Here is a 13,994-nt window from a genome sequence, read left to right on the forward strand (position 1 = left end):
TGAAATATTATTATGCAGTTTTCTGTGTCCCACATATCTGCAGGAGAGGATCCAGTGAATGACAAACTACCCTTTGTGTTTTTGTCCTTTCTGGAGAGAAAACACGCACAGTGTGGCGTCATTATGGTGCGTGAGTCAGAAACAGCATTTGTTGAAATGTGGGTGGAACAGAGAGGAAGACAGAAGTTGAGCCTACTCTACTCTATGCAACACAAGGATCATGATCACTTATTTAATTTGGAATATTGCGTATGCTGCCTTCCCAGAGAAATGGAAGCACCACCCATGAAATCAATGTTGTATCTGTGGGAGTTTCCTGTTTTTTGTTCCTGTGATTGCTTTGGACATTTCTGACAAGTTTGACCACAGATGCTGCTGAAAGGCAGGATGTTTAAACGATAGAAAAAGCTCACAGGAAACATATCTGTAACAATGTTGCCTGCACAATGGGAGTAAAATACAGGTGTGTGTATTATGGAGTGTAATATAAAGAGAGAAAGGGGAAGAGAGATGCAGGATGTGTGTATACATGATATTTATCATGAGTCATGTGAGTCCTAGCTGGGAAAGGTGGTCATTGGGCTTCTGTTGAGTCCCATGGGGTTATCATACATAAGGGAAATCGGTATCCAACTCATATGATTCCAGGAGGTGTTAGGACCTTTACTTATTTCCCAACTGCAGCAGCATGTAGACTGCTAGTTGGAAAGATATATGTTAAAACCTAGAGAAAGAATATATATTAAGACTCCAGTGTGCACAAATCTGAGTACTCCTAAATAACCACAATCATGAAATGGTTGGCACTGCCACCCTTCAGATCTATGATGTCTCTTGCAGTGATGCCATCTGACATGCCCTGTATTTTAAGCTATACTTGAAATTAAATCAAATATTGGGAGCTGGTTTTGGTTGCTATTTCAGACCTAGATGAACCCTGGTGATTATTGGGCCATCTGTTCCCAGTGTGCCCAGCTGGAGGCTGGACCGCTGTAAGCTGGACTGATGAGACCTGACTTAGAGAAGGCCGTAATGGTTGCACATCTTTGCAACCAAAAAGCCTCTGTCATAATGGTTGGCGATCAGGCATTGAAATAAGGCATTCAGATTAGTATGCAATAAGTAACTTTACAGATGTGGTTTACAGTAGGAAGCAATAGAACAATACATAAAACACAATGCAATATGTTCCACTCTGCCCATCAGTCTCTTCTGAATAGAAAATGAATGGCTTCAATTAGCCATTAGTCAAAGATGTATAATAATGAGTGTCAATGTGCTGAGCTAACCTGCTCTATCCTCCTTTGTCCCCTCTGCACCATGAGAGTCTGGCAGACTAATGTTGCTACTCTCTAATAACTACATGCCACACCAGGAAGAGGCCTGATGGAGCCTATGAATAATTAACCAACATGATTACAATGATGAATGCTCACAAATCTCTCTGGCCATTTAGCACTGGCCTAGGGAGGGAGGCCAAATAGCAGAGTGTCAGGCATTGTGTGAAAGCTGTTAGGGAGGGAGGGGGAGACAAGAGAGATATCAAGGATAGGGCGGCATGGGTGGATCGGGCTCAGCCTTGAGAGGAGGCGGAGAAAGGGGAATATAGAGAGAGAGTGAAGGAGGGGCCCGGAGAGCAGGAAGACACCCACTATTCAGCCATCTGTGCTGCAGAGAAGTACAAAGACATGCTCAGGAAGGCGTGTGTGTGTGTGTGTGTGTGTGTGTGTGTGTGTGTGTGTGTGTGTGTGTGTGTGCGTGTGCGTGTGTGTGTGTTTCATACATGTATAGGTTATGCATCGATGAGGCCTATTTGTATGTGGGTGTGTTCCCTACATGAGTGATGGAAAGTGGCCAGTCCACAATGTAACAGCAATCATGAGCAATCCTAGCTAACCAGTCTTTTCACACCAAGAGTGAAAAGCTCATAATTTTCACAGTAGATAGACATGTATCACCAGCATTACATAATAGTATTTATTTGGAAATATAATGACTTGAAGTATATAAACTCTCATAGCAACATTTAGTAGTATTGAGAGCAAATGTATAATGTACAAATGTTGCTGCCTGGATCTTCAGGTCCTGTAATTTTACAAGTTGTCTGTCCTTGTGATGTATGTTGTCACTACATGGTGTATTTTAGTTAGATGGGATATCCCAGATCCTTGTTACTAGGGAGTAGGGATTAGCTCCTCAGGGGTCTGATGTCTCTAGTTAATTATCAGGTGTCAAGCTCTCTGCAATATATCTCTGACCAAAGAGTCTGTATTTATGTAGTTGCTAGTGCATTTTCAACTTTAAGTAAGCACCATAGTGTTTCACACAACATATGCACAGATACACACATGTACTTTGTAATAACACAAATACATAGGGCATACAAAGGGCGCATACCTAACAAAGGAAGTATAGAACAGAGGAATTATAGATAAATTAAATTCAGAGAAACATAAAGCAGGATCTAAAGCACAATTAATCACAATTGTATGCAAGGGAATAAAAATGATCTTAGTGCTATCAAAGGCCCCTATGTGACTGTAATTATTCTGCTCCATGCTCTAAGCACTAAAATAATCTACCTAAAGCATCTGATGCATTTATGGCATGGTTCTCCGATGTATAGTCTGGCAGCAACTTATAAAAGGTGAGCAATGATGGGTGGGCTCCTCTCCCCCGCCCTTACTGGTCTGGCTTGCCTGCCAGGGCCGGAGATTGCATCATCACAGAGGATGAAGTCATCCTGCAACATAAGGGTGGAACAGGTGCTGAAAATTTAATTAGACCAGTGTGGAAGATGCTGAGGAACATGTAAATGTACTGCCCTTGCCCAAACCCAGCCCTGACTTGCAGAATTATTTATTTTACAAGATCATATCTGTTGTAGGCTCTTATTTTGGGTGTTCCACGCTGCAGCATCATAACCTAGAGGGATATCTGTGAAAATATAATTAACCATTATTATATCCGCATTAGCTTTTTCACAACTTCTGGCACAGTGTGTCCTTGTCTCAATGGGATCACTTAGTTTCCTTGTGAAGCTTTCTGCTACTGCAATTGTGGAGGCACCCATGTGTGAAGTGTGAAGCAGCACAGTCAGTATGCAGCGGATATGGAGAAGCAGATCAGAGAAAAATAGAATTTCAAGGGAGCTAACGGATGCAAAGAAGAACCTGATGTAAAAGCAGAAAGCCAATCAATGCTTTATATCACCAGGTCGTTATTAATGATGCAGCATTCTCTGCAGTGGGGAGCTGTCAGGCTTCTGGGCTGTCTGCCTGTTCAGCCTCCTCAGCACTAGGACATGATATGTGGGACTCAGCATGGTTGAACAGTGCTGCCTTACCAACGTCTGAACCTCTTGCAGACTGTACTGCACAGAGATGCTTCAGTACACTACTGTATTTTCTCACTGAGACATGGAGAGCAGCTCTGCGGCCTGTCCTTTACTGGAGAAGAGGCATAATTGTTGACAGATTGTGAAGCATTATTGTGAAGCAAACTGGATCAGTGTGCCTCAGTGAGACTCAGAGAGAGTCTTACACTGCCTTGCTCACACCACGACAGTCTTAACACTAAATACAAATTGCGTACCACCAAGACACTGAAAATCATTGTCTTCATGTTTGTCAGTCCTAATGGAAGTACAGCTATAAATTGTAAGTATAAAACATGGACAAAACAGCTTAATGAAGGCCCGAGAATGATTAATTCACAGTAGCAAAAGCTATTTTTAGCTGTGAATAAAAAGCCTAATCCCTCACCACAGAGGACTATTGTCTTTCTATTTAATCTGTAGCTAGTGAATACAGCAATGTGTCTACTAAAGACCTCATAGCATTGAAAGAAAAGCACGTTTTACTTTTTGTAATTTTTGTAAGCTTTACCTTTCTGCTTTGGTTAAATAAATAAGAAATATATTTTTAAATAATGATCAGTAATATTAAATATATGTTGTGAATCAAGTGAAATGAGTCTACAGCCATGCTAGCAGCTCTGAGAGGCTGCACTCAGGTACAGCATTGCTTTGAGCTAAATCCTAATGCTAGAATAACAACATGCACAGAATGACAATAGCATGCTGATGTTTAAGATGTATAATGTTTACCATGTTCAACATCTTAGTTAAGCATGTTAACATGCTAACATTTTACTAATAAGCGCTAAACACAAAGTGAATCTGAGGCTGATGGAAATGTCATCCACTTTGCAGATAATTGGTCATCAACCAAAGTATAGGACAAATTAGAAGTTTTGACATGATGATGGTGCTAGAGGTAAAGTCAGGGGATTAATAAAGTCATTACAACACATTGTAATTTAACCATAAATGTCTGTACCAAATTTCACTAAAAGCCAAAAATGTTGACCTTGTGATGGCGTTAGAGGAAAAGTCAGGGGATCACGTCAGTAGGCTTCATCCTCTGGGGATCATGAATGTCTATCCATCCAATAGTGCTTGAAATATTTTAGGCTGGTCCAAAGTGGTGGACCGACCGACCAGTGGACTGACATTGACATTTATAGAGCCATGCTGCTTGCATGGCTACATTTATTATCTATTGTTACCTATTCAGGTTCACTAATTGGTAAGTTATATGGGAGACAATTTGCTGTGTACATGTTTGGTCTGTATGACCCACAGTTTTGGAATAAAGTAGGTGTGTGCAACAGAAATAAGTGTGCACCATACCTAGCTACAAATGATTTTCCCTGCCCTCCAAAATCTGTCTGGACTTTCTTTATCAATTGACGATTGTTATGTTGTTAGACTCTGCTCTTGGTTGAATGACCAACTTGCCATGATTAGCAACTTAGCAAATCCTCTCCACCGTCCTCAACAGCACTCTGGTACATACATATTTGTGCAGTTCTGTCGTAGTTGGGCTTCAGGTCGGATATTGGAGTTGATTTTACAGTAATACCAATGATATGTGATCTAGGGCTTAAGAACGATTGACATGATGCAATTATTTGAACTGGGCAAAAAGTACAATAGGTACTATTTAGCAATGCATGCTAAAAGGTATTTTAGCATTAATTGCCTAGGTATTTTAGGATTAATTGCCTGGCTTAATTGTAAAAGTTATATGTATATATTTTAGTGTAATACAGTAATTAAAGCTATAGTGCGTAGTTTCTGCCACCCCCATGAGCAATTCTAAGTAATGACAACAAAACTGTTGGCGCGTCCACATGATACAAGCCTTCCGTGACCGCACACAGCCCCCACCGCTCCTCCACACAGTTGCTAGTAGCCAAGGAGGACACAAAGAATTAAAAAACCATGATGTACTCTTCAGAAGAGGTAATTATCTTTACTCGAGTTTCTGCGCGGGAAAGTCACCGGACGCCACAATCTGCTGTACATAGCCATACTGAGAAATACAGAGAGTGTTTTGTAGAGCTGATAGTCTTAATTAGCTTTGTAGCAACTCATTTGGCAATGGCTTGAATGTTCATTAATATCAAAAAGTTACTTTCTAAAGTTTTAAGGTTCCACTTGACTAAACATGATCAAATTAAAAAGCTAATGAAAACAGTATGTTTTCGGAACAAGTACAGTCAACAACATTCACTGGAATGAAATCAGGCATCTATTGTCTTGCTTGTCTTGTTAAAGCACTTAGTCTTGCCAGATGTTTCCCTGACTCATTAGTGTTGCATTAACTGATTTCCCAGGTCAGTATTTATTTTTCAAAAAAATAGGTCCACAATCTGACCATTCTACGTGAAACACTAAAGATGTTAAATACCGCAAAATACATTTCTGTCTAGCAACTGATGTATCCTTAAACGTGTTCTTCACCATTTTTGAGTAAGAACAAAAAGGACTGACGCATGTTGATGACAGCTTTAGTTATTGCTGTGAGAATACAATGACACAGTACGATGAAACACATACTGTCCAAAGGCACTGCATGGCATTTACACAACAGAGCAGACTGTTGAGTCTATGTGATGTCAGGCCCTGAGCAAGGTTTATAGGATGCTGTGGCTGTGTGTGGTGGTGACCAGCGTGTGGCGAAGGAGTGATCATAGGAGACCAAAAGAAGAGTACATCATAAAACAGTATTTCTTATTATGGGTTATCACAAGAGGGAGATCTAATCTGGTTCCAGATCAGGCTGGAGGCTGGGTGTGCGGCCTTGCCTGGAGGTCAGGGCCTCAGTCTCCTGATGGACTGCTATTGATTGGGGGGAACGTGGCGATACAGTTGCAGTCGCTCAGCATTGATTTTCTGCAAGTGCAGTAGTGTAGAGCAGGCAGAATGAGAGAGCTGGACCAGGGGGAGCTGCCAGGTTATCTTCTCAAATATCAGGAAGTATTTTTCTTCTTTTTTTCATGGCACTGACCTTCCCTGAGTCAAAGAGATATATCTGTTTAGACATTAGATCAGCAGCTTCAGCAGTGTTTTCTTGTGCTCATCCAACAATACTCTTAAACATTAAAAAGCTCAAATTCAGCACTGTCAATATAGTCAATATTTTATAATACAAAAAGTAATGCAGAATTTAATTTGTATATAACCCACGTAATCGTGAGCCAAGATGTGCAGGATTGCCTATAAGGAGGAAGTCAGGCGACGTAGTTTATAAACTGACAAAGTCCCCTAGGGAGGAGGTAGACGGATGGGTCAAAAAACACACAGGACTCACACCCAGAAGTATGCTGTTTGTGTCTCTGTGAAAGCAAAAGTCACCATTGACTTATTTTACCTTACTCTTGTTACATAACTTACATACTTAACTAACGTCATATACATAAGTAATGTAACAAACATACTTATTTTAACCCTAACCACGATCTTTTCCTAAACTTAACCAAGTAGATTTGTAGCCTAAACAGGTTGAGCACTGCACAGGTGCAAAGATCGCTCATGTTGCTGAAAATCTGTAGAATAACGCACAATAAATTCAATATAAATATCATACGAACTACAAATAAGAGCCAAATTCTGACCAGCCAAAGCGTTAGAATTGGCTGCAAAAAAGCATTGTTTTAGAATGCAATATTGTGAAAACCCCAGAAGGCAAACAATGGGAAAATATGCTCAACAAGAAAAAGGAAAAGTCAATTTTGTAGCATTTACAAAATGAGTTATGTTCAAAGTATAAATCTATGCTGTAGCATGTTGACTGTGACGGATTACCTGTCTCAAGCTCATTTGCTCATCATCCACTGGCAATTTATATTCAAACAATATTAAAATGCATTGGAAAAAGCCTATAAGGTAGGAAAATGCATTCATAAATCTAAAAAACTCTGCTACGCTTTGAGAAATGGTCAGCAGTAATGAAAAGTAGATCCGTAATTTGTAAGAAATCTGCTAGGACATGCAGAAACACAACCTCCTCTTAGCGTAATTATAATGCATAGACTGCTCAGGGCCTTTTATATTTATTGTACATTTACTCAAAGGGTTTTATATATTTATTTTATTCTGTATGAATTTTAATTAGGACTTCAAACACTTGAGCTCCGGTCGGCCAAAGCAGGGCTTCCCTTTGATCAGGCGTCACTCTCCCATATTTTATCTCCTCCATTTCTTCCCTTTGGGTAACTTCCTTCTAATTGGCTCAGCGTCGCTCGCCTTGTCTGTCATCAGTATGTCTATCTCTCTGTCTGTCAGCGCAGATGAAAGGATATGCGTTTTACATAGCCTCCGGGGCGCGGGATGCCTTTTTGAGGAGTTGGGAGGTTGGACAGTAAACATTATTGCATGCTCTCTACCATGAATGTTACTGTCAAGTGATGCACTGAGAAACCCACATCTTTTACTTGCGCTAAGTGACCTCCAGCAGACTGTGTGCATGTGTTTGGTAAACAACTCATGTTTGCACCAGAGATGACTCAGACATCCAACATAATATACTTTTGCACTTTCTCATGATTTTTGAAGGCTTGCTGCCGTACCGTTTTCTAAAAAAACAGTTTTGTATGTTAGGTCAGATGAAGTCCTTGTTTGTGCTGTTTTCCTCCTCCTGCCTAACCCCTCCCCTCCTTTATTCCTCCCTGGGCTCTCGCTGTCTCTGTGCTGTGTGTTAATGTAGTGAAGTGGCCCATCGGTCAATGAGCTTGTATTAACACCTGACTCCCAACCCTAGCTGCTGTTTCTTCCCTCCCCCAGGCAGAGGCAACATATCCCACGATCAATAACAACATCCTAGAAGGCAGCTGGAGAAGGGAGAGAGAATCTTTTACATACTCTTGTATATTTTTGCTATACACCTTCCTTTTCATCCACCATCCATTCTTTTTGTCAGCTGTCTCTGCTGTCAGGGAGCATATGCCATCAGTCAATAACTCAGGCTTTTTATTGGCTCTTGTTGTCATTCACTTCAGGGTTATTTCAACAGGGAGTCTTCTATGGATCTTTCCTGAATTTTTAGGTTTTCCGATATTCTCTTAAAGCTTGCAGTGTGCACTCAATTCTCCTGTGTATTAGCTTCTACTTCCTTCCTCTACATTCTTGCCTCTCTGTTTCGATCTTACACTCACTCAGTCTTGCACCCTGGCTTACACTTGGGGTTGAATGTTGGATAGTGCTGGAGTGCATTTAGGAATTATCTGTGGTCTACCCACCCTGGATCAGCTTCAAACACAATATTATCTGTCATTGTGTTTGTATCGACTCCACCTCACCTCCCTTGTCTCTCCCCCACCCCTCCTCCCATGCTTTTTAGGCTCTGGCAATGACCGAGGTGAACGGGCCAGGCCTCCAGGTGGCAGAGCCGCAGATTGCCATGTTCTGTGGCCGTCAGCTCCTGCACATGAACCTACAGACTGGCCAGTGGGAGCCGGATCCTCAGGGCCGTCCGGGCTGCTTCAAAGAGCCTGGTGAAATCCTGTCCTACTGTCAAGAGGTAGGGTCCTGAAACTTGCAAGGGAAATAACATAAACCTGAACAACTGCAATGAACACCAGTCTGGATCAATGCTTTTAACAGCAGCGCAACAGAATCATCCTTAATGGCAAAGAGCTGGTCTTGAAAGAATGTTGCATTAAATCAACACTGTAGAAGTCATAGAAAAATCAAGTAAATGTGCATATTCTTATTCTCTAATTTGCTTTTTTTAACACCTGTCCTATAAATCTATATATTTAACCATATATAGTAAAGTGATGGTGGCTTGTTGGAATATTTCAATATTTCATTTGTAGCACCATCCACTTTTCCTCCTCTTGTTACCTGATATGTGTACTCTTTAACATCTACTGTAAAGTAATCAATGGTACACATACTCTCCATACACTCCACATTTATTTGAAGTGCAACAGTAAGGCAACCAAGCGCCACCTGGAGGTCAGAGTAGACATAGCTGCTACAGAGAGCAGCAGCCACGAGCCTGAATGGACTGTAATGTGATTAGCAGACACATTATGCATCTGTGATGGCTTTTACACAAAAGCCTCCCTGTTTTCCTTGACATTTGTGATGAAAGCATTTTTAGTGTTCATTCAGACTCTGTGCAAGCTACATTTCTCTCACCATTAAACCTCACGAGTTTCAAATTATGGGCCTCAATTTTAAGTGTAAGTAGTCAGATGTGAAATTGGAAATATTAAAAAACAAGAATGTTCATTGAAATGATAACTTCAGAATGCCATGTCCAACGTGGCTTCAGATGAAGGCCTTACACAGCTTTGTATACGTATTTAGAGAATATGTTGCATGACTCTCTCCCTTGTTAGTGTTTTCCCCACTGACTGTCCTCTCCCCCGGATCATGCTACATTGATTCTCCCCCTCTCAACCAATTCCTGAACCTCTTCTCTAACCATTTTCTCCCTGTCCACTGCTCCTCTTGTCTTAAAACCCTCTGTTCTGTCCATCCATCTATCTATTTCTGTGTCTCTTGTCGTCTCTGCATGTACCTGTATGTCCAGATGTACCCAGCACTTCCGATCTCCCATATAGAGGAGTCAAAAAGACCTGTCACCATCCCCGCCTGGTGTAAGAAAGGTTGGGGCCACTGCCAGACACACCCCTTCATAGTCCTACCCTACCGCTGTCTAGGTAAGAACAACACACTGGACTGCCATTAGATAATTACACTACCAAGAATACACAAGTTTAGATTTCCTGTTTTAGATAGATTGACTGTGTGCTTGAGATCATGCTACCTGTCTCAGTAATATTTTAAGCTTTTGGCCTTTATTTGATAGTAGACAGTGGAAACCGAAAAGTAATGTGGGAATAGAGACAGGGGACCACCAAATTCAAACCAGGATTATTGCAGTTATGCTTTGACCACTAGACCAACAGGACACCCCTATGGAATAGTTGAATATTTTGGGAAACATGCATATTCGCTTTCTTGCAGAGGTAGATGAGAAGATTGACATCACTCTCATGTCTCTCTGTTAAAAGTTGTGAAAAGAAATACTGGGAACCAAGCAATCGGCCTGTTCCAAACAGGCACTCGCTTCAAACGGGCACTGCACTAGTGAATACAGCCAGCAGCAGCTTAGCATCAAGACTTGGTATTTCCCAAGTTGAGCTGCTCCTTCTCTTGGTTTATTGCACAAGATAGAATAGGCCAGGCCTCAATAGTATCAATTTTATAGTTATCAACAACACATCATTTTGAGATTCCCTTGAACACTACACAGCCTATAGCAGTTTTATTGGGACGTAAGATACAACAACATACAGTATATTAAAGAAAATAAAGTGTGACATCATGAATCAAAGCAGAACAATCATATACATAGCTCATGCCCATACAAATAATGTATATGCTAACATGATAAGCATGCTTACCACATATGGCTTTACATTGATTAAAAAAAATCACTTTGCATCTCTCCCAGCATCACAGCTTTCTATTTGGGTTACTATTAGAACTGTAGATAGGCGGTGATACAAAGCAGGATGTGCAGTTTTACAGTATTGCAGACGAGGCCGTCTGATATAAGCCACTAGGGGGGCAGATAGGCCTACAATGGATGAGAGAATGACTGAGTGAGTAATAAACAGTAAGTCAGCCTGGATTCATGAAGCACTTTGATTCTTTTGAACAGCGCTGTAGAACTGGCTCTAGCTTGTTTGATTTCTGCTTTCTTCTTACTTTCCTTTATGCATGAGACCTAAAGACCAGCGTGTAGTATTAGTGCTGTATGAAGAACAGCTTTTAATTGGATATAGACTATTAAACCTCTTGTTCATTTATGTATGGTCTATTGTATAAAACAAATAAGTCATATGCATTTATGATCTCTATAATACATGTTTTATATTCATTTTTAGCAAAGCACATTTTTACTTGATGTCCTTGACTTGCTACCATAGCTGCAATTTGTCTGCTCAAAGTGCTTGTACATTACACATGTACGCCTTCTGTCTGTCCTAATTTATGCACTCTAGCTTATCTATTCTAGTCCACAATGTATCTACTTGTTTCATGTAATCTGTGTATCGCTCAGCTTGTGTTTATTCATGTACACTGTTTTTGCGCACTTAAAGTACTCCCACTGCTTTAAATCATCTTACACTGACCTCACTTTTTGCTTTAAATCATCTTACACTGACCTCACTTTTTGCTTTAAATCATCTTACACTGACCTCACTTTTTTCTTCAATCCTACTGCAGAGGGCGAGTATGTGAGCGAGGCCCTGCTGGTGCCCGACCGATGCCGTTTCCTCCACCAGGAGCAGATGGATGCTTGTGAGAGTTACGTGTACTGGCACAACATTGCTAAGGAGGTGAGAAGGGCAGATCAACGGCATGTTTCCAATTGTAGAATGACGACCTGTGAGTAAGAAAAAACAAAGGTTTTCAAGCCATGTTAAAGCATCAGGTTGATTTTTATGAGACTTTCCACTGGGGGCATTTTCATGTACACAATGAACTTTCCAATGCAGATTTAAAACCTATTCTGCAGCCAGCCCTAACAGAAATAACAGAGTCAGACTAGACTAGAAAAGTCTTCCCAGTGGTGTGTTGTGTATCACGTCGCCTACATGAGGTTTTTTTTAAGATCAAAATGGTGGCGGAGTTCAAGCTGTAATTCTCCCTCATTATCACCTCCTGTCAACTTATTATATTCCCACAGGAGAAACTCAGAATTCTGTCTTGCTATATTTAGAATTTGCAGTATTTTATTCAACTTTAACATAGAAAAATAAATTCCAAAACTCAATATACATTGTGTTTTCAACTTAGTGGAATTGATTGCCTCTCTCTTAGGAATGCACTGCAGACAATCTGGAGCTCCACAGCTACGGGATGCTGTTGCCGTGTGGAGACCATTTCCGCGGGGTCGAGTATGTGTGCTGCCCAGGCCGAGGCAGTTCAGGCGGTAAAGGAGAGACGGAGGAAAGAGAAGTCCCTGCTGGTCCGCAGACTCTCACATCCCAGACCAGTGAAAAACTCAACTCTGTGTAAGATGATTCAGCTTGACCACACGGAGATGTCCGAGGATGAGAGATTGTGTGTTAATGTTCATCAGACTAAGGACTGTTCCACTTCTCCACAGCACCAAAGTGACAGCCCCCACTCCGAGCCCCTCTCCTGACACAGATGTGGACGAGGCCGATATGGAAGAGGAGGATGATGAAGTGGTGGAAGAGGAGGGGGAGGAGGAAGAGGAAGAGGAGGAGGAGGAAGTTGATGAGGAGGAGGTAGAAGAAGAGGAAGAGGAGGCCATTCCTGTTAAAGATCCAGAGGAGTATGAATACCCCATTGACCCCTACCAGACATCAGACTATCTGGACTCTTTCTACTACAAGAAAGGCCATAAACCCACCACCTCTGCACCTCTGATGAAGGGAGACATCTGTGAGTGTCCCTAATTTATTCTGTTAATCGTTCAAGTGTTTGTAAAAAGTGGCCTGCAATGAGTGTTTAGTAGCTGCGGCTAAAAATTATACACTCCTGGAGTATAAACTGTGGTGTTTAGTAATGGAAGGATAGCTCTGTTTTGTCCAACATATATGGCCATACTCCCCATATGCATGCATGCAAACAAGCCTCTCTGTCTAAATATATATGGGAGCTGTATTTGCTGCTTAATTCCTTCCAGTTCAGCCTCTGGTGAGTCTATACTGACCACTGACCTCACGGCCTGTGTGTCATGTAGATCTGGTGCATATCACACATCCACACCCACAACAACCTGCAGGCCTCAGCGGAAAGATACTGTTCACAGGAAATGGAGCAGTTGACCACTAGACACATGAACTTGACTAAGAACAAACTCAGGATGGTAAACCATGACAGTGCTCACTGTCTGCGTGGGGAAACAGTGTAAGCAATTACGTGAAAGAAAATACTGATTGATACTGTGTCAGTCGGTCTTGGGTTGGGTGTGTCATGATGCTGTCAGAGGTTTATTTTTGCTGAAAGTATTATTAAACCCTACCATACAAAAAGTACAAACCCTCATGCTACTCTCTCTTTTGTATAATACAGCAGATACTTGTTTTCTATCACTGTACATACTGTATTTTCATTTCAAATATAGGAAAATGTCAAAAGTATATAAGTAATAGATGTAAAAATGTAATGCAATAGTACTGCTGCGTACACATATTGATGTCTACTTATCCAGAAATAATGTGACATTGTAACAGATAATAAATAATAATGTATTTCCATTAAAACAAGTGGAATTTATGTACTGTAACTAATTCAGTTTACTTGAAGTCTCAATACAAATTCCAATTTTTTCATCACAAAAATATCATGGATTACATTTAATAATCTTGTAAATTGCTTTCCAATATTGGGGATTAGTTGAAAGCCAGAGATCTATAGTAATGATTCTTCTTGTGTGTTGCACAAAGCGATGCTTTTCCTGGTACTCTGCTGAGGTTATAAAAAAGTAATTATCTTCAGTCAAAATTCTCTCCAGGACACAGCAGATGTAGTTGCACATTGTTGCCTGTTTAATTTTTCCCTTTCCTCAAATGATGGTGTAAAATTGCCCTCTCTCCCTCTTGCTACTTTCTCAATGCACACCCTGTCACATTTTGACCAGGGCTGTTCT

At 41.0% G+C, this 13,994-nt stretch overlaps 1 protein-coding gene across 2 annotated transcripts in view; it reads left to right on the forward strand.

Annotated features, from left to right (window-relative positions):
* aplp1 (amyloid beta (A4) precursor-like protein 1) overlaps positions 1–13,994 on the forward strand; it is a 34,476-nt gene that overhangs the window by 12,153 nt on the left and 8,329 nt on the right. For both annotated transcript variants that reach the window (XM_031298894.2, XM_031298895.2), the window contains exons 2-6: positions 8,688–8,867; positions 9,891–10,020; positions 11,597–11,709; positions 12,194–12,387; positions 12,483–12,784. In XM_031298894.2, the coding sequence (XP_031154754.1) occupies positions 8,688–8,867; positions 9,891–10,020; positions 11,597–11,709; positions 12,194–12,387; positions 12,483–12,784 (919 nt within the window). The remainder of the gene's footprint in view (positions 1–8,687; positions 8,868–9,890; positions 10,021–11,596; positions 11,710–12,193; positions 12,388–12,482; positions 12,785–13,994) is intronic.

Source organism: Sander lucioperca, chromosome 10 (genome assembly GCF_008315115.2).
Source record: "Sander lucioperca isolate FBNREF2018 chromosome 10, SLUC_FBN_1.2, whole genome shotgun sequence".
Lineage (NCBI taxonomy): Eukaryota > Metazoa > Chordata > Actinopteri > Perciformes > Percidae > Sander > Sander lucioperca.